The following is a 21,672-nucleotide window of genomic DNA, read 5'->3' on the forward strand; positions in this document are numbered from 1 at the left end:
TATATATTTATCAAATTTGCATGCTTGCTGACTCCCTACAACTCTGGTTGTGTCACAATAGTTAAGGAAACTGCAATGCTAACCAAATAATAATAGGTAGATAAAAAAACCAAATCCAGTCTAAACATCTGGCTGGCAGTATGACAAAACTAAAAGGTATTAGAAGATATGTGTACACTGTAAGACAGACAGATACACTAAAGGAAAAGTTGAGCTAATTATGGACTTGATTCTTACTATCTGAAATACTTTTTTCTAATAGATACGTGTTTGGGCTCGGAAGGATGCTATTCAAAAAGGATATGCTAATTATGCTTTAAATATCACAGGGCCAATATTTTCATTTCTGGAAGACTTACTAAACATCAGTTATCCTCTTTCAAAAACAGGTATGCTAGCTTGTTAACTTTTAAAAATGTTTAAAAGACTATTGAGACTTGCAAGCATAGTAGCTTCAAAAATGCTGTTGTATCTTATTTCTGGTCTTAATTTAGTAATTTGTAATGTAACTGTTGTAAAACTGCATTTCTAGTGTTCAGAAAGTCATTGGTTCTTTGGCAATTAACATTTTGATGCATACCATATTTTATTATATTGTATTTGGAATATTTATACTTCGCTTTTCTGTTTAAAAATGGCTAGAATGACTTACAATAGATCACACAAAGATTTTTCAAACGGGCACAAGCCCCTGTGGCAGAAGTCCCCAACCCCTGGCCTATGGTGGGCTAGCGCACACATGTGAAGCTGCATTGGTGAAAGAGATGCATGCGCAAAAGCATCCTCTCTCTCCCCTTTCCGTCTCCGCTGTCTGCCAAGCCGGAAAGGTTGGAAACTGCTGGCCTATGGGATCATCTCCAAATCTGAGGGAATTTGCATATTTCTGGGTTAACATAAGGCATAAAAGATGGCCAGATGGGGCAGCAACTGCAGTTCTGCTCATCAAAAAAGGCTCTGCTGAAAGATGGAGGTGAAATACCAAGCCTTCATGTAATAATCTGCATTTTATGGAGTACTGTACTCTTATCCAGGGGTTCATAATCTTGGCAATTTTAAGATGTGTGACTTTAACTCCCAGAATTTCCCAGCTAGCCACCCTGCAGCTCCCATCTTGCTACAGTTACTGTTACATTTCAATGCATTTTAGTTCCAGCTGAACTTTATTTGGGGATTTTTTAAATACTGCTCTGGATACAGCTGCTTATTATTAAGGGAATATTTTGTTTTGTTTTTGTTTGAGGCTATAAGCTGCCCAGAATCCTTTGGGGTTGGGTTATAAGTACTATAGAATAAATAACAAAACAAAACAAAACAAAAAATAAAATAAAATAAATGCCCAGTTTCTGGGATTCATGTTCTCAATGTCTTTAGGGGACTAAATACTATGGAAACCCTGTGATAATAAATATCAAATTATAACATGTAGATTCTTGTAGATGCTATATATTGTTTACAATGTCAGCCCTTTGAGATAGGCTAGGTCAAGAAAAATATACAACAGGATTCCAGGAATCTAGTAAGGTAGAATAATAGAAGTTTGAAAGCCTGCCCAAGTTTGTCCCATCTTATATGAAACAAAATCAAGGCATTATTTTTAGTGTCTTTCTCGTGCTTTCCTGTTTTTCAGGGCTGTAATTTTTTTTGAAAGTTGCCTCTTAATGGCTTGCTAATTAGCACTTATAGTAGCAAAAGCAATTAGACTTATATACCTCTCCGTAGTGCTTTACAGCACACTCTGAGTGGTTTACAAATGTCAGCATATTGCCCCAACAATCTGGGTCCTCATTTTATCAGCCTTAGAAAGATGGAAGGCTGAGTCAACCCTGAGCCGGTCAGGATTGAACTCCTGGCAATGGGCAGAGTTAGTTTGCAATACTGCAATACTGCATTCTAGCCACTACGCTCCCACAACTCTTCTCCTTTCCTATCCATAAGGTCAGTTCCATATTCCTTTCCATAGATTTACTGCCTGGATTTGTACAGAAAGAAGATTCTGAATTTGGTATTCCTTGTGTTCATTCAAAAGGGGTCATTTTAGATTGTTATGAATGAATAATGCTCTGTTATCAGATGCAGAGTATATACTTTGTGTGTAGATAAGATTCAATCCTAGATTGAATCTTTGGCATCCCTGAAAAGGCTTGGGGAGGTTTTGGGTTGAAATGTTGCTGAGAGAATTAGTAACTTCAGCTCTTATGTGAATACATGTAAGACAGGGTTTTCCAACCGGGGGTGCTTGCAACCCCTGGGGGTGCAAGATGATATTCCAGAGAGTGCAAAAACTTGGTTTTTCAAAATTATAGTATATGCATCATTCGTTGCCATTATTTTGACTTTTGTAAGGGTTGCGAGAATATATCAGGAGTGTTCTAGGGGTGCACGGTATAAAAAAGGTTGGGAACCACTGATGTAAGACATTCTTCTAATTTCCTGTGTAAATCTTAATGTGACTAGTTTGATTTTGACTTAGAACTATGTGTGGACCTAGCATTGTGGTTTATTAATCCTGCTTTGTGGTTTATCACTAGTTTTGATGAGCCCTCTAGACATTGTTGAACATACTCACTTGACATAATATGTGATTCTTGCTAGAGATAATAAAATAAACATATTTGAAATAGAAATTGGGTAAATTACATGAAAGTAGCATTTGTAGATCTAAATGAATGATACTATTAATCCTGAGTATCTTGGGAAGTATGTGATATGTAAAAAGGGTTTATAGTATGTAATTATGTTAAGAATTAAATTGTTAAAATGACTCTTTTCCTATTCAAATTCCATTAGATTTTGTTGCAGTACCTCTTATGAATCACGGTGCAATGGAAAACTGGGGACTAATGATTTTCCATGAAATATCTTTATTGAGTAATCCAGAAGATAACTATATATCAAATAAAATGCAGATTTGCCAAGTTGTTGCTCATGAGATAGCACACCAGGTATGCAGTAAAATATCCTGTACAATATTTTCATTCATCATTACAATCAAAATGTTACTTCCTAATTACAGATAGTCTTCTATTTGCAACTATTTGTTTAGGTCAGGGATCCCCAACCCCCAGACCGTGGACCGAGACCGGTCCTCAGCATGTCAACAAGCGGGCCGCACAAACAAGCAAAGCTCCATCCTTGGGATGCAGGCAGTATTCCAAACCACACCCCCTCTAGTTTGCGGAAAAACCTTTCTCCATGGCACCGGTCCCTGGTGCCCAAAAGGTTGGGGACCTCTGGTTTAGGTGACTGTTGAAAATACAACAGCACTGAAAAAGTCACTTATGGCCGTTTTTCACATTTATCATTGTTGCAGCATCTTCATGTGATCAGAACTTGGGTGCTTGCCAACTGGTATTTATTTATGACAGTTACACTGTCCCTGGGTCATGTGATCACCATATGTAACCTTTCCAGAGGGCTTCTGACAAGCAAAGTCAATGGGGGAAGCTTTACAATCGCCTGATTCACTTAACTGTTAAGTGATTCACTTAACAACTATGGGGGAAAAATTGTAAAATGAAGCGCAACTCACAACAGCTGTGTTCCTTAGCAATGGAAATTTTAGGCTCAACACATCTGGAGAGTAATAGATTGGGGAATGCTGATCAAGCAATATAAACTGGTGCTTCTCAGCCTCTGCAATTTTTTTGATGTGTGAGTTCTAATTCCCAGATTTTCTAGTACACTGGGGAATCCTGGGAGTTGAAGTCCACACATCTTAAAGTTGCTGACATTGAGAAACACTGCCTTAAACATTAATCAGGAAAAACATTATGCTTGAAGGAGAGAAGGATTCTACAAGAAGGAGAAAAGCAGCTTCAAAGCTAGTTTTAAAAATATTTGCTTGTATTAACAGTCTTATAATAAACTGTATTATGTATCGTAACATACAACTAAGATCAAAGTATATTAAATAAGAGGCCAAAACAGAAATAAATATAATATTAACATTCAAAACAATAATATAAAACTAAAATAACAGCAATCAAAAAACCTGGTTGTCAGTAAATAGTTGAAAAATACCTCTAAAGCAGAGGTCTCCAACCCCTGGTCAGTGGACTGACACTGGTCCAGGGCATGCCAGAAACTGGGCTTTGCAAACAAGTGAAGCCCCATCCATGGGATGCAGGCAGCCCATGAAACCACGTTCCCTCCAGTCCGTGGAAAAATCTCTCTCCATGGAACAGGTCTCTGGTGCCCAAGGTTGGGGGCGATTGCTCTAAATAATTAATGAAACTATTAAAAATGTATTGTCTTGATACGGATACAACAAATAAAATAGTCTAGTATTTTCACTGAGATAATTTTGGTATTTTTTATTGTTCCCTAGAAAAGGATCATTGATATGTGGTAGATTGCAATAAACAACACTTTGCTTTCTATGAAGCACTTAGATACGTTGTGTAGCATGCAGGCAACAATAGCTGGAAAAGTGGAAGGACTGTTGATCATTAAGAGAGGGAGCCTTTTTTTCTCTTATGATTTCTTCATCCCAAACTTATTAAGAAGTTATAACAAGCACAGGGTACCAATATGAATCTGATTTTTAAAAAAGCTATATAATTGAAGAATAAATGAAGTATGGAATAGATCAGGACTGTATTTGTAGGAACAAAGAAATGAAACATTACCATATGGAAATTTAGTCTTAAGTCAGTCTTTCTTCAAGACACTAAGAAACCATTAAAATATAAATTCTAATCATTATTATTATTATTATTATTATTATTAATTAATAATAATAATAATAATAATAATAATAATAATAATAATAATAATAATAATAATAATAATAATAATACAATACAATAAAAAAATCAAAACCAAAATGATTTCTATTTCTTTCAGATTAAGTAAAGAAGATCCTATATAAAATTAGATACAGGATTAATTCCTTGGGTGCTGTTAACCTCCCTATGTTTTTTATATAAAAACTACCAGAAGTAGCATTTGAAGAAATGTATGTAAGAATATAGAAATAGCAACCTGAATGGTGTGGTGGCCTAGTGGCGAATACACTTACCTTTCACTTGGAAGGTTGTGAGTTCAATTCTAAGTAGCGACAGCTGTTTGTCTCCTAGGGCGCACAGAAAAAATATCTGCTGCAAACTGGGTGTGGTGTCAGGAAGGGCATCCAGCAAGTAAATGCTCAGCTCCTTCCAGTCACCCCAGCTCTACTCTGAGTTAAGGGATTACAGGGTCTTAAAAAGGGAGAGTTGAAATAGCAGTTTGGGGAGGAAGTGGAAGCAATTCTTGTCCTGACTGTAATTAATTTATCTTGTCAGTCATGGTCTAGAAACTGCCAGAACTAATAATTACATAACAGAAAATGAGCACATTCATAGATACTAGTAGTTTTGCATTTATGGAATCCTTTGAAATAGTTGCATTGTATTATGTAATAAAAACTTAGATTTCTGTTTCTTTAACTCCCTATTTTAATCCTTATGGCATCTTTAATATATTTTCTAAAACTCCTGTCAATCTATAGATATTGTACCACTCCTTTGTGACAAGTTGTGCCCATTAAGTAAAATCATGAACTGCTCTCTTGCCAGATGAATGAGAACAGCAGTTGAAAGAATGCATTTAAAGACTCTTCTTCCCCTCCTTCCTATTTTAAGTGGTTTGGAAACCTAGTTACCATGGATTGGTGGAACGACTTATGGCTTAATGAGGGATTTGCAACTTACTTTGAATATCTAGGTCTAGACTACATTGAACATATCATGCCACTGGTAGGTGTGAATTAAACCAACCTTTCCTGTGTATCTTTCATTCAAACTCTGCCTTTACTTTTAAGTGCTTTTAATGAAAACTATGTAATACAGGCTCTAAGCTTGGAGAGATCTCTGTATCCAGACTATTTTATCTACTATTATATGAAATGGTGAATCCCTCCTCATGAGAGGTTTTCAAACATCAGCTGAATGGCCAATATTGTAGTTGAATCTGTATTGAGGAGGGAATTGGATTAACTTCTTTCCAAATTTGTAATTCTATAAGTATGAGTTCTGTCACACTTTCTCCCTATTTCTCTTATTTCTGAATTGCTAGTGTTATGTGAGTCCTTATCTGCAGCCTGGTACAATGCAGACATAGGCTTATTATGCCTAACCTAGTTTTGTAAACTTTACCAATTTGCATGTGAATTTTTGCACTAAGTACCATGACTGGTTGCTTATCAAGTTATTTATATTCCTCCTCCTCCTCCTCCTCCTCCTCCTCCTCCTCCTCCTCCTCCTCCTCCTCCTCCTCCTCCTCCTCCTCCTTGTCTTAACTCACACATATTCTGTCTATACACACTGCTATTTATTAAGTGCTGTAAACCAGACTGGAACTAATTTATGCTTCTTGTTTACTAGAGATCAGCATGAAGACTTTACTAGATGGTATAATAGGTTCAGTGAATAAGTTGATCGATTAAGATGGATAGAATTAACATTTATGCTTCCTTTCTGTATAAATTTTAAGTTTAAGCAAGTTTTTTTGAGTTTTTTTGAGTGGGAACAAGATTAATGATGTTAGAAAGGGGAGTAGGGAGAGCTAAATATGTTTATGAATGTTAACATAGAATTCTAAATTTGGGTTTGCATAAGTAAAATTAACATTTTATGGTTATTTGCAGGATAAACTCTTTAGCAAGCAGCTTGTACTACCTATGTTGGCTAAAGAAAATCATGCATTAAATAAGTCTGTATCAGATACAGAAACCAGTCGAACAGATTCATTATTAGGTCTGTTCAATACAGTAACGTACGATAAGGTAAATCATACATTATTATAAATTTCATATATGATTCATAAATAGATGGAATGGAAGAATATTTTTACAGTGCATGAGAAAATTAAATTATTCTCTGTGTTATAAGATTTTGTAATCTGTATGAAAGTGAAACAATTTTGATTATAGTACCTACCGTCTTCATTCAGTGTATGTATTTAAATTATTTTGAATATAATGTAAGTAAACATCTTCCCAAGTTTATTAATGTTTTCTCTCTATGCATCTATTTTAGGGGGCTTCTATCATTCGGATGCTTTCCAAATTTATGACTGAAGGATTATTTATCAAAGCACTGAATGTAAGTTTAGAAAATATCTTTACATTACATTCTGTTGAAAATTTTACAAACAATAATCATGTTCTTGTTTTACTGCAGTCATATCTGAGTGCATTTTCCTTCTCTAATGCTGTCCAAGATGATCTGTGGAATCACATTCAAAAGGTGATTAAATTTATAATGCATTTGCTAGACTTTTGATTTTAATAAATTGGGAATTGTTGGCTGTAAGTAAAAGGGATTAAAACTTCGGTCATGACCATTGTATATGGCTGCTTTATTCTCTGAAGTCAGCAGCACCAACTGTTGCTGACAGTTCTTCTTGAAACCCTTGGTTTTTAGATCTGGCCTATGTCTGGACAGTTGTTGTTCATGGTCTTTTTAATGAGGCAATTGTATAGCTAAGTTAAAATGAGTTTGTCAATATTTGTCCAGACATTTATTTCTCTTTGGTATAATCCCCAGCTTCTGCAGGCAGCCATGTAGTCCAGCCAGAAAGCAAAAAAAAAAAATGTATGAAGTAAAGAGCAACCCTGTGGCAGATATCTGCTATAATTTAAGACATAGGGGATATAACTACCCATAGGAAGAAAAATGCTCATTTGTATCAGATAGCAGCTGCTATTTCCATGTGACTGAAATAGGTAGATGAATTTTGCTACCTAACATGGATAGGAAAAAAATGGTATTAGAGAAAATTAGAAAATTCTGGGGAAGTTAATTCTGTCAGGGCATAATGAGGAGTTTAGTTCCAATCTCATTATCCATACTCAAAAGAGAGAGAGAGAGAGTAGGGGAGGGGGAGGGGGAGGGAGGAGGGAGAAGTTATGGCTGATTTTTTTCTGGGGCTTTGTAGAAAACAAAAGTTTTTGGATTTTCTTCTTAGCCATTTCTTCATCTTCTACGACCCTGCTGAATTTTAGAAGAAAGTTCCTTCAAGCCTCTTATTAAAATGATCACTTTTGTAAGAGTAAGGAACACATGTCTGCCATGTGGCAATAAGATTTATGTTCCTCTGATAATTTCTCCTTATGATGTGCAGTGCATTCATTGTTGTATTGGGGGTGGGTGGGGGTGGGGTAGAGCAGACTATACTGACTTTACCCATGTTTTGCCCTCCCAGCCTTAGCATTGCACACATATTAGTTCCTGGAGTGTTTATATTGTATTAGATATGAATAATAATATGAAAGCCTGTTTTTAAGCTTTGAGACTCACAAAGACCCTCAATTATTTTTCTAGGATTTCTTTTGCTGGTATACCAATAAAGGAGAATATTTGTAGCTCGGGGTTAAAATAAGAGATCCTTGGTACTCTGAGTTTGGTTGTTTTCTTGCAGATATTTCATTACTCAAACTAGGTAACATTATTTATTTATTTATTTATTTATTTATTTATTTATTTATTTATTTATTTATTTATTTATTTATATTTAAATTTATATACCGCCCTATTCCCATAGGACTCAGGGCAGTTTACAGGGAAAATTAAAAGTTAAAATACAATCATATACAATTAAAAACGATTAAAACTAAGATTAAATTAATCCCAGCGCATTATCACAGGAAAACAATCAAGCTCAGAGAGCATCATTTTATGTGTGTAACAGATAGGGAAATGCTCAGTTTTGATAAGCTGTGCAGTGTTGTGTATGGAAGTGTTGTATATGTATATGGTTGTATATACCTTTGACTTGCACAACAATGATTGAAAATTTACAGAGCTTGGATAGTGTCTGAGAGTGGTTTGTAATTGGATTAATCCTTGTTTCTGATTACTGGTTAGTAACTATAATAGTGTTTTTGTATAATAATTACAAGGTGGAACCACGTTAATCAGAAACACAGATACATAGTTACTTTAAACTGATTTACAGAAATATCCTATTAGTTTATTCATGTTTATCTGATTTGAATCCTGCTTTTCAAAGTGTCAGAATCTTTCTCCAAATCTTACAACATCAACTTTATGTTGTTGCTGGGTAGAGAGAGCGTGCTATGTCACCCAATGAGTTTCTGCAATTAAATATGGAACTTATCGTCATACTGAAGCAGCACAGTTATATTGAAGCATATAATTTGCCTGCATCACATTGGCCCTTAAATATCCCTTTTTGTGCCTCTAATAAATTGGTACCAATTCATTTGATTGGTAGCAAATGAAGAATATGTCCTTGTAACTATGCATTACAATTAACACAGAGCTTGAGTTCTTTATTATTAAGCAAGATAGAAGTCTGAGTCACAATGGAATTTCAGAACCTTGGATAGTTCCAATAATCAACTATCCTCAAATAATATATTGAGCAGATTTAGATTACCTTATCAAGATTATGTTCCTTTTTTGAAGATCAAAATGTTGATCTTCTGATTTGGAGATTAGCTTTTTATAAACTTTCCATCAATATTTTGTGTGATGCTTGCAGTTCTGCAGAAAGTCTGAACCTCTGCCAGTACCTAAGAAGATTCTTGCTTAAGGGTGCTTTCTTTGACCGGATTCCAACTGATAGCCGTTGATTCAGCATTAATTCAGCACCTTCACTGCTTGCATATTGCAAGAGGCATGGTTGATGAAAACTGATCTGCAATGTGGACTTGATCTCTGTTGGGATCTGAGTGATTTGTGTTACTTGAAAGTTTCTCTATATATGTATTTAACATAACAACTGTATTTTAATCCTGAATTTTTTTTGGAAGGTAATAGATGAGCAAAATGACTTCCAGTTGCCAGCATCAGTAAAAATAATAATGGATTCTTGGACCTACCAGAAGGGCTTTCCACTCCTGACAGTAGATTTCTCAACTGGCAATATTAGCCAGGAACCACTTTTTGCTGAAAAAAAAGAGCACAACTCAGAGTACGTGTTTTTCAAAAAAAGTAATAATAACAATATAAAGACTTTAAACAGAGACTTAGTGGTGTAAAAATAGGGTGCAAATACTAATTGATGTGTTTGGTGCCATTCCAAAAAATTTGGAAAAGTATTTGAACACAATAGCAATGGATAGAATCTCAGTTTATATCAATTACAAAGGTTGTATTAGTGTGCGTGTGTTGTAGATAGACAGACAGATGGACAGATAAACATATATTAGTTATCTTAGATCCTTAGGAAAAATCCAATAGTCAAAATTACTAAATCAGTCAAAACTGTCTGGTAAACCATATGTAAATACAGATGATAGTATGAATTTTTTTAAATATATGGTCTGCAGGTTTTCACAATAGAAATAAATTCAGTTAGCACACTTTCCCAGTACAAACTATTCTTTTCTTTGAGCACAATTTGTTGTTTCTGCAGCTCCCAAATCTGCAAACTATGATTTGTGCTTACCCTCTGGAACAAAGTTTGTTTCTTAGACTTTACTTATAAATGCCAAAATGAATCTTACATTGCATCTGATTAAATAACCTTCATTGTCTTTTTTTTTTTACTGTGGGCACATTGGAACACATTAAAAATGAAATTTAGTTCCTTGCTCTCAAAGTGTACACATACATAACACACATTTAAACATGCTATATACAACATTTGTATAAACTGACACCATTACATATAAATAACATATAAATATTAATCACTGTCTATCTTGAATACATAACAGAAAGAGGAAGCTTTAGAGTTCACAAGGTTAATACTGTATGGAACAAAACTATAAGTGAATCTGGATGTTCTGCTTCTGAGCAGGAACATGGGACACTTGGCTATTCAGCTGATTTTTTTATTGTACAAACTATAAATTGGAGAACCACCCAAACTGGGCCAATTCATTATGCTTTAATCTGTACTAAGTTATTAGAAATAAAATAAAGAATTAGAAATAAAGTAAATAATGAAGTTAAGAACAAGGACTTAATCTGAGGCTTATAGTATCTATAATAACATTTATTTATTTATTTTTTAGAAAACATAAGAGTAAATATCCTTCAGCTGTCAGTCCATGTTGTGGAATGCTTATTACTATTACAGTCCTCATTTTCAGCAGCTTGCATTGAATGTGTAAATATTTATATGAGAATATAATCAAATATCAGTCAGCCAAGATGGGCTTAAAGAAGTTACAAAACAAGTTTTCTAATCTTCTAGACAGAACTATAGCACTTTTTAACAAATAAAAAAGTAAAGGTAAAGGTTCCCCTGCACATGCATGCTAGTCGTTTCCGACTCTAGGGGCTGGTGCTCATCTCTTTCAAAGCTGAAGAGCCAGCGCTTGTCCAAGGACGTCTCCGTGGTCATGTGGCTGGCATGACTAGATGCCAAAGGCGCACGGAACGCTGTTACCTTCCCACCATAGTGGTCCCTATTTTTCTACTTGCATTTTTATGTGCTTTCGAACTGCTAGGTTGGCAGAAGCTGGGACGAGTAACAGGCGCTCACTCTGTTACGCGGCACTCGGGATTCAACCCGCCAAACTGCCGACCTTCTGATTGACAAGCTCAGCGTCCTAACCCACTGAGCCACCGCGTCCCTTCTTTTAACAAATACATGCACACAAATATAAAGCAGCTTATATTGTTGGGTTGAAACCTGGAAAAAGCTGACAATAGTAGATTTCTCTCAGCTGTGTCATTGGAATGCAGCATGTACTCAACTGAAAAAGAGTTAAAATCACATAGTAGAACTTGCTTATCTTTGAAATGTGCCTTTTCCATGAGAATAGGTTCTCTTGGAATCAACACTATTTATTTCCATACAAGGAATATGACTTATAAAAGAGAAACTTTTGAAAAGGGAAATCCATGAGCATCATTATGCATTCTAGTTGTCAGGTATAGAAAGTGAATATTTCTTATATACTTATAGACATTACCATATTAGAGGTGAGACAGTCCCATACATATTATATTAGGCTTAAATGTAGATGACATCCATGTAATTCAAGTATGCATAAACGTTCCAATTCAGAACTGCACAGTGGAGTGTGAGTAATGCAGCTTTTAGGCATAAACAGATTTTGCATTGCACATTTGAACTATAATATTTTCCAAAAAAAGAGAGTTTTTCTCTAAGAATTTTTTTTCTTAATTTATGTAATAGCATTTGAATGGTATTTTACTTCAGTTTATGGATTAATTATCAACTGTTGTTTTTTTTATTAAGTAGCACATGGATTATTCCTATTTCTTGGATAAGAAATGGAAGATTACAACCTTTAGTATGGCTTGATAAACGTAGTAGTAAGTATGTTTTCCTGAATTTAAGAAAGTCTTTACTGTCAGCAATATATGATTCTGAACATTTGAAAGAAGCAAATTGTAGCCGAAGTATCTAATGATGAGTTATTGTAATTTCCTCTGCTTTCTATATTGGTTCTTTAACAGAAGATTTGGGGGGGTGAGGTAGCAGGAATAATTAACAATAATTAATAGAATGGCAATAATTAATAGAATTAATAGTTTGATTAAAAATCATTGAGGCTCCTGATAGAAAAGAAACTGGAAAGCAGGTGAGAAGAGAATTAAACTGGTGATTAGGAAGGCAGTTTAAGAGAGTAAAGCTTAATTTAGGATAGATATAGTGAATCTCTGTCCTATGGTGTTGGTGCAACCAAAGTACTCTAGCAGTTCTGTCCTTTTCTTACCAAAAGCCAATTCTACCAACTTAGGCTAGGAAAAGTGAAAAAGTGAAAATGAATGCTGCAATCAGCAAATCAATTTATTATACTTTTACATCTTTCAAAAGAGGGAAAAGAATTTCAGTACTCTAAACAGATCCAAATATTTCAGTGTGACATGATTATGAAAAATGTCGTATCAATGACTTTTATCAATGTTATGGTTTTGAGAACTATGCAGCATATGTGTGGGCAACATGATAAGCTGCACTTGGTATACTTGCTTCTTTTTTTACATTGGAAATTATGCAACATGTCATCATGAGCATATGTAGGTTTTCAGAAGGGCACTGTTAAAAAAATTGTGCTAAGTTTTCTTCCTTTCATGTGTTTACAGAAATATTTCCTGAAATGAAAATATCAGATTCAGAACACGATTGGATTGTTTTAAATGTGAACCTGAGTGCTTACTATAGAATCAACTATGGTCAAAAGTATTGGAGAAGATTGGCCAAAGTGCTTGAAGATGATCCAAAGGTACGGTAGCTTTTATCATGATTATGTAGATGATTATTATAAGAATGATTATGTTGGTCTACAGTGCAGCATTTTCTTAAAGCAGTTTGAATCATGATTTTCCTTCATGGTGCTCCATCGCTGGAGGTTTTTAAGAAGAGATTGGACAACCACTTGTCTGAAATGGTACAGGGTCTCCTGTTTCAGCAGGGGTTTGAACTAGAAGCTCCAATATCTTTTCCAATTCTGGTATTCTGTTATTTAGCTAATTCTGGTCATAGAGAGAATCATATTCCTATAGTGGATGAGGCTAGAGGTAATTCTTGAAATGTCTAGGAATTTTAGGAGTCAAAGAGCACAAACATTTGCAAGGTTTTACTCTTAGTCTCCATTCCTACACAAAAATGTCAGCTTTTGGTATGTATTAAATCCATATTCTAAAATGTAATAAAGAATATATTCTCTTCCAAAATGTCTTACGTGAAATTCAGAAGAATGTAGTCCTGATAGAGATCACTATATATAATTTATGGATTGAGGACATGAATGAAGGTAGTGTATTGTTTAATATAACCGTGGATTTGGCTTCCTACCTATCTGTAGTGGGAAGGAAACAGAAATGAAATGAAATGAAACAGAAAAAAGCACAGAAGTATTCTGATGGGTTTAACACACCCATTTTAATTATATTGTTCCAGCATATCAAGGTCTCAGAAGTCTGGCATGTTTATCTTAGAGGAATGAGGAAATGGATAGCCTATATTCTTTGTGCATGAATATAATTTAGAAATTCCACCAATTGATAAGGTTTGGAGATATTTGTGAATTACTAGCAATATTACTATTTCAAATTAGAACCTGTCGTATATTTTTTTGAAGTCATCTTGAATAGCAGATCAATATAATAAATGTTTTTAGGAGTTTGAAGAAGTATTGCAGATACTTTGAACTACTATAAATATGAAGACAACTGCTTTAAATAAACTATAATACATGGGTATCTTTGCAGGCTATTCCTTCTGTCAGCAGATTACAGTTAATGGAAGATGCTTTTCATTTGATTTGGTAAGCTATGCACTGTAGTAGATTTCTCTACACTTATAATTGAGTTCTGCATTTATTCTGCATCTGATCCCTTTTTTAAGAAACATCTAATACATTTTTCTATACACTTTCTTCTTGCACCATCTTTGAATGTAATTTAAGTGCAGGTACCTCAATGTACCACATTCGCTGGATCCTTTGATCTACTGGATTAATCAACAAGAGTTGAGGAAAGAAATAAGGCATGGATTTTAAACTAATACATATTGCAGGGTCTGTAACACACTGTAACACCTTTCCTAGCCTTGGTGACTAGAGAACTCTGTACAATGAAAGGATCTCTTAATGCAGCACCCTCCCAAACCTTTGGGGCACCAGAGACCTGTTCTGTGGAGAGAGATTTTTCTGCAGACTGGGGGGGACGTGGTTTCACACGCTGCCTGCATCCTTTTGATGGGGCTTCTCTTGTTTGTGTGGCCTGGTTTTTAACATGCCGCAGCCCTGTGCTGGTGCACTGACCGGGGGTTGAGGGCCCATGTCTTAATGCATTCCCTTTCCCTTAACTTAGTTCCTGAACCAGTGTGAATCCACAAGCAGAAGAGGTGCATGGCAATGTGAACTGACTTCTACTAGCCATCTGCAATTTCTTCCTCCCACTTTACTTAGGTAATTGCATCTGTGCATAGGAAAGGTTGGGCAATAACATTGGTTCTACAGAAATATTTGAAAGCAACACACGTGTGAGATGATGTATAGGGCTACTAGACACCACTTATTCACAAATATATTCTTGCATAAATATTAGGAACGCATAGGAGAAAGGAAAAAGACATCTTGAACAAGGTTGCTGGGAACAAGGGAGGTTTGTCATTATCCCTTCTGCTACACAGTAAAGTTTTTTCACTATAAATAGGTAGCAGGAGCCTATGGTTGAAAATAGGTCATAAGCTCTGGGGAAGAGGACAGAACTGCTACCGTTCCTTGGGCAGCAGAAAGAGTGACAAAGAGCAATGGTTGGCCAGTTTTCTTCACCCTTACATTGAATGGCCTTTTGCTTGATCACACCCAATGTACATGTTTACAATACATTCCAGGCTGCTTATTGTAGGGATAGATCCTTCATAATTCAGTCCCTTTACCCTTCAGCCTGTGATGCTGTGTAATGCAGTCCCGAGAATCTATACTCAAATGTAAATCTCATTTAGGACTTTCTGCTGAAAGTATTTAAGACTGCAGCCTTGGCCATGCACGTGCCTCTCTTGCCAATCATTCTTACTGGCATTTTTAAATCTGCATTCCAAATATGTACTTTCTATCCTGCCTCTATCCTGTTTCTTGCTCCTGTCCTTTTTCTGCTCCAGCTCTGGCCTCAGACCACCTGCCTTCTCTGGCCTCAGCCTACTTCCTGATCCAGCTCACGTCCTCGCCATTCATAAGCTTTTGAACGGTGAGTATATCTTGAATTCTGCCAGTATTTTCTTCTCCCTGGCTACTGACTCAGAAGCAAATTAAAGACAAAATTAAGAGGTATTTCAAGATGGACAAGTCCTGAACTAATAAAATATCCTGTGTTCTTTTTCTATCTTTTCCTCTTTAATTGCTTTTATGCTGAATATCCCAACTTGGGAAAGGCTGTGATAAATAATGATACTTGGACATCTCTAAATTCTGAACACGGAAACTGCCTAATACACATTTCCTCTGTAAAGACCTTTAGTGTCACTATGGTTTTGAAACCAATTTAAACCATTTCAGATGCAATGCATATATGAAGTGGTGGTCTGTGTGGCATCCTCATGTTGAGAGCAGTTAAGTGCTAAGCTTGTAAGCCGCCCTGAGTCTTCGGAGAAGGGCGGGATATAAATGTAATAAAATAAAATAAATAAATAAATAAAAAGTAAGTTGGGAAGGTGCTTTGCAGAATTTCTTACATGATTTTATTTACAAAGGAATATTGTGTCAATAGTAAGGTTATAAACTACAAGCAATTGTTTTATTTCTGCAATCTATATATTTTTCATTTGTGCTTTTGTTTTTCTTGTTCCAAGTGCTGCTGCTTTACCCCAGGTCTTCATCATAATATTTTTATATGCCTTAATTTTTGCAGTTCAATAATCTGATTCATCCCAAAGGTTTTCTAACGTAGCAAGCATTGGGGAAAAAAAGTAGAACGGTACAAGATTGAGTCCAAAACGTGTCAGCCCTCTTAGTTTTAAAACTCCGTTTTTAAAAGACAATTCTCAGGTAGAGGTTTTGATGGGTTTTAAAGTCAATGAAACCATATTGTCTAAAAGGAATATTCATTTCAACTTCTTTCAGTTGACATAGTATGGAAAGTTAGCTTTGTATGCGTTTGTGTGTTTTAAGGCCTTTTTTCTCAAATGTCATTTCTTTGGTTGATCATAATATTGTTGAAGCTCTAACCATGTACTTATAAATGCACCCTTTTTCAGGATTTAAAAACTCTCCTAAGCTATGGTAGGACTGGCAATCTCTGCTAATTACTAAATTTTCAGACAGGAGTACAAATATTGATACCTTCCAAAGTGAACTATATATGTTACTCCTACCAAACAGCTTTTTTTTGTTTCTTTCATGTCACTGCTCTTATTCATCTGTTCTTGTGTATATGTGTATGGATTCTGTTTTACAAACTTTACAACTCCATGTAATACTTGTTCATGATTAATATTTATAGTAGGTTTGTCTGTAGGATTCTAAATATGCTATTCATGTAAAAGAATATTATTGAGATTTATTGAAAAATATTTGAGAACCACACATTAAATATGAATTGTTTTATATAGGTCTAATCACACTGGATATGAGACTCCACTGTATTTGACAAAATACCTTGAAAAAGAAGATGATTTAACAGTGTGGAACATGGCATTGCAAGTACTGGGCATTTTCGACAGGGATTTTCTTCAGAGAGATCCTGAATTATACCCAGTTTTAAAGGTAACAGAAGTGGATGCTGAAATTGACTATATTCAGCCTAAATATTCTCAACACACTAAGGAAGGAAAGAAACTAAGTTTTTGATCTGTTCTGTTCTGGAGCATTTTGCAAAATGTTACAAGCTAACAATTGGATTCTGATAAAAATTATACAATCAGAAGCTCTGTGTGCGTACATCTTTTTTTAAAAAAATGACCCTGTAGTCCTTTAATTTGGGTTAGAGTCAGGGTGACTGTGTGAAGCTGAGCATTTATTGGCTGGATGCCCTTCCTGATGCCTATGTGGAGATTGCAGCAAATATTTTTTTCTTTGTGCCCTATGAGAGAAACATCTACTGCTATCTAGGATTGAACTCCCAACCTTCTGAGTGGGAGGCGAGCGTCTTCACCACTAGACCATTCCCCCATCACATATACCGTATATACTTGAGTATAAGCCGAATTTTTCAGCCCACTTTTTGGGCTGAAAAATTCCACTTCGGCTTATACTCCAGTCAACAAAAAAACTTACCGAGGACTTGTGCGCGGCCGAGGCTTTGGTGCTTCCGGGATCGCCCGCACCTCTCCCAAGCCACCGCCGTCCGAGACCTGCCGAAGTTTGGGGAGGTTTGGGGAGGTGCGCGCGCACCTCTCCAAACTCCGCGCCTTGCCTGCCTGCTTCTTTCCGCAGCGGAAAGAAGCAGGCAGGCAGGGCGCGGAGGAACGGAGACTTGCCGACGTTTGGGGAGGTTTGGGTGCCTCCCCAAACCTCGGCAGGTCTCCGTTCCTCCGCGCAGACCTGCCGACGTTTGGGGAGGTTTGGGCGCCTCCCCAAACCTCCCCAAACCTCGGCAGGTCTCCGTTCCTCCTGCCGACCTTTGGGGAGGTTTGGGCGCCTCCCCAAACCTCCCCAAACCTCGGCAGGTCTCCGTTCCTCCTGCCGACCTTTGGGGAGGTTTGGGCGCCTCCCCAAACCTCGGCAGGTCTCCGTTCCTCCTGCCGACCTTTGGGGAGGTTTGGGCGCCTCCCCAAACCTCGGCAGGTCTCCGTTCCTCCGCGCAGACCTGCCGACGTTTGGGGAGGTTTGGGCGCCTCCCCAAACCTCCCCAAACCTCGGCAGGTCTCCGTTCCTGTTTGGGGAGGTTTGGGCGCCTCCCCAAACCTCCCCAAACCTCGGCAGGTCTCCGTTCTTCCTGCCGACCTTTGGGGAGGTTTGGGCGCCTCCCCAAACGTCCCCAAACCTCGGCAGGTCTCCGTTCCTGTTTGGGGAGGTTTGGGCGCCTCCCCAAACCTCCCCAAACTTCGGCAGGTCTCCGTTCCTCCGCGCAGACCTGCCGACCTTTGGGGAGGTTTGGGCGCCTCCCCAAACCTCCCCAAACCTCGGCAGGTCTCCGTTCCTGTTTGGGGAGGTTTGGGCGCCTCCCCAAACCTCCCCAAACCTCGGCAGGTCTCCGTTCCTCCGCGCAGACCTGCCGACCTTTGGGGAGGTTTGGGCGCCTCCCCAAACGTCCCCAAACCTCGGCAGGTCTCCGTTCCTGTTTGGGGAGGTTTGGGCGCCTCCCCAAACCTCCCCAAACCTCGGCAGGTCTCCGTTCCTCCGCGCAGACCTGCCGACCTTTGGGGAGGTTTGGGCGCCTCCCCAAACGTCCCCAAACCTCGGCAGGTCTCCGTTCCTGTTTGGGGAGGTTTGGGCGCCTCCCCAAACCTCCCCAAACCTCGGCAGGTCTCCGTTCCTCCGCGCAGACCTGCCGACCTTTGGGGAGGTTTGGGCGCCTCCCCAAACGTCCCCAAAAGTCGGCAGGTCTCCGTTCCTCCTGCCGACCTTTGGGGAGGTTTGGGCGCCTCCCCAAACCTCCCCAAACCTCGGCAGGTCTCCGTTCTTCCTGCCGACCTTTGGGGAGGTTTGGGCGCCTCCCCAAACCTCCCCAAACGTCGGCAGGTCTGCGCGGAGGAACGGAGACCTGCCGAGGTTTGGGGAGGTTTGGGGAGGCGCCCAAACCTCCCCAAACAGGAACGGAGACCTGCCGAGGTTTGGGGAGGTTTGGGGAGGCGCCCAAACCTCCCCAAAGATCGGCAGGTCTGCGCGGAGGAACGGAGACCTGCCGAGGTTTGGGGAGGCGCCCAAACCTCCCCAAAGGTCGGCAGGAAGAACGGAGACCTGCCGAGGTTTGGGGAGGTTTGGGGAGGCGCCCAAACCTCCCCAAAGGTCGGCAGGAGGAACGGAGACCTGCCGAGGTTTGGGGAGGTTTGGGGAGGCGCCCAAACCTCCCCAAAGGTCGGCAGGAGGAACGGAGACCTGCCGAGGTTTGGGGAGGCGCCCAAACCTCCCCAAAGGTCGGCAGGAGGAACGGAGACCTGCCGAGGTTTGGGGAGGTTTGGGGAGGCGCCCAAACCTCCCCAAAGGTCGGCAGGAGGAACGGAGACCTGCCGAGGTTTGGGGAGGTTTGGGGAGGCGCCCAAACCTCCCCAAAGGTCGGCAGGAGGAACGGAGACCTGCCGAGGTTTGGGGAGGTTTGGGGAGGCGCCCAAACCTCCCCAAAGGTCGGCAGGAGGAACGGAGACCTGCCGAGGTTTGGGGAGGCGCCCAAACCTCCCCAAAGGTCGGCAGGAGGAACGGAGACCTGCCGAGGTTTGGGGAGGCGCCCAAACCTCCCCAAAGGTCGGCAGGAGGAACGGAGACCTGCCGAGGTTTGGGGAGGTTTGGGGAGGCGCCCAAACCTCCCAAAAGGTCGGCAGGAGGAACGGAGACCTGCCGAGGTTTGGGGAGGCGCCCAAACCTCCCCAAAGGTCGGCAGGTCTGCGCGGAGGAACGGAGACCTGCAGAGGTTTGGGGAGGCGCCCAAACCTCCCCAAAGGTCGGCAGGAGGAACGGAGACCTGCCGAGGTTTGGGGAGGCGCCCAAACCTCCCCAAAGGTCGGCAGGAGGAACGGAGACCTGCCGAGGTTTGGGGAGGTTTGGGGAGGCGCCCAAACCTCCCCAAAGGTCGGCAGGAGGAACGGAGACCTGCCGAGGTTTGGGGAGGTTTGGGGAGGCGCCCAAACCTCCCCAAAGGTCGGCAGGAGGAACGGAGACCTGCCGACGTTTGGGGAGGCGCCCAAACCTCCCCAAAGGTCGGCAGGAGGAACGGAGACCTGCCGACGAGCCGCGGCCACACAGGGTATTCCTGTGTATTCAGGCTTGCAAAATGGCGGATCGAGCCTCTGCTGGCGGCAGAGGCTTGCAGAACGGCGGATCGGCTTATACTCGAGTCAATAACTTTTTCCAGTTTTTGGGGGTGAAATTGGGGGTCTCGGCTTATACTCGAGTCGGCTTATACTCAAGTATATACGGTATATTCTCCTTAATTCAAGTACAGGAAATGGAGGTACATTTGGAGAATATAAAAATTATTTTTCTTTGAGAGAAGTAGAATGGGAAAGTATCTTTATAACAAGAAATATCAAACCTATAGTTAGGAAATAAGTTTAATAGGACTGACCATAATTTCTCAAAAAATGTGTTCTTTCCATATTTTGAGGATTTGATTTGTCACTGGTCAAGAATCAGTGTCTTTTCCCAATTATAAAATAATGATGTCTTTTTCTTTTCTTTAAAGCAATACTTACTACCACGAATAACACCAATATATCATCGCTATGCAAATCTTCTTCGTGAGAATCCTAAAGCATTGGCTATGAAGCCACTCACCAAGTAAGTCTTAAATATGATTAAAATATTGAAGAATTTGTTGTTAAATACAAAGTAATAATGAGTTTCACTGATATTGGAGAAATTCCTTTCCAATTAAAATGTTCAAATAAATATAATTTATATACTTCATACTAAATATTTCCTGTGTAATACCTACACACCGCTCTCTTATTTTTCAGAAAATAGCCACATAGTGTTGTCATCAAATTGTCTTCAAACATGTTTTTAGTTCATGCTTAAATCAGGGATTAACATTTCTTTTAGTTACTTATATTTTAGTGCTTTTAAAATAACAGAAAAAGAAAAGGAATAAAACATAAAAATAATGCAGATACATATATTCTCAAAAAAGATCCAGTGCATAAAAAGCTCCTTTTAAAAAAAATGAAAGAAAAAAACCAGACACCCCTCTCCCCCTGAACTATAATACGAGGGCAATTCAGAAATAAACCTCCATTTGGTTATCAATGACAGACTCACAGATACAGAGATACAGAGCTTTTATTATGTACATTAGAGCTACAGAGCTTTTATTATGCACATTAGAAAACTACAACATTACATTGTTGTAGTGGTGTTGGTTCATGATAACACTTGCCCACGCACCACTAGATGCACCCAAGAACTTTTGAAGCAGTTCCGTTGGGATGTTTTGATCAACCCTCCCCAATAGCCCTGATTTGGTGCCGAGTGACTACTACTAAGGAATTTCAAACCTTGTAAGACATTATGACATGCCTCAATTTGAATGGCGATTTATGTCAAAAAGCAATGTAATGTTGTAGTTTTCTTATGTGTATATTAAATGTTCTGTATCTACAAGTGTCTGTCATCGATAACCAAAGGGAGATTTATTTCTGAATTGC

At 38.9% G+C, this 21,672-nt stretch overlaps 1 protein-coding gene across 1 annotated transcript in view; it reads left to right on the forward strand.

Moving 5' to 3' along the window:
* Positions 1–21,672, forward strand: part of LVRN (laeverin) — a gene marked incomplete at its 5' end in the record, with an annotated part of 44,348 nt that overhangs the window by 12,355 nt on the left and 10,321 nt on the right. The window contains 12 exons of the mRNA XM_081319818.1: positions 263–389; positions 2,788–2,942; positions 5,622–5,735; positions 6,626–6,763; positions 7,017–7,082; positions 7,161–7,226; positions 9,758–9,918; positions 12,166–12,239; positions 13,014–13,153; positions 14,142–14,197; positions 16,984–17,137; positions 20,712–20,806. Of these exons, the coding sequence (XP_081175944.1) occupies positions 263–389; positions 2,788–2,942; positions 5,622–5,735; positions 6,626–6,763; positions 7,017–7,082; positions 7,161–7,226; positions 9,758–9,918; positions 12,166–12,239; positions 13,014–13,153; positions 14,142–14,197; positions 16,984–17,137; positions 20,712–20,806 (1,346 nt within the window). The remainder of the gene's footprint in view (positions 1–262; positions 390–2,787; positions 2,943–5,621; positions 5,736–6,625; positions 6,764–7,016; positions 7,083–7,160; positions 7,227–9,757; positions 9,919–12,165; positions 12,240–13,013; positions 13,154–14,141; positions 14,198–16,983; positions 17,138–20,711; positions 20,807–21,672) is intronic.

Source organism: Vipera berus, assembly GCF_964194415.1.
Source record: "Vipera berus genome assembly, chromosome: 2".
Taxonomy (NCBI): domain Eukaryota; kingdom Metazoa; phylum Chordata; class Lepidosauria; order Squamata; family Viperidae; genus Vipera; species Vipera berus.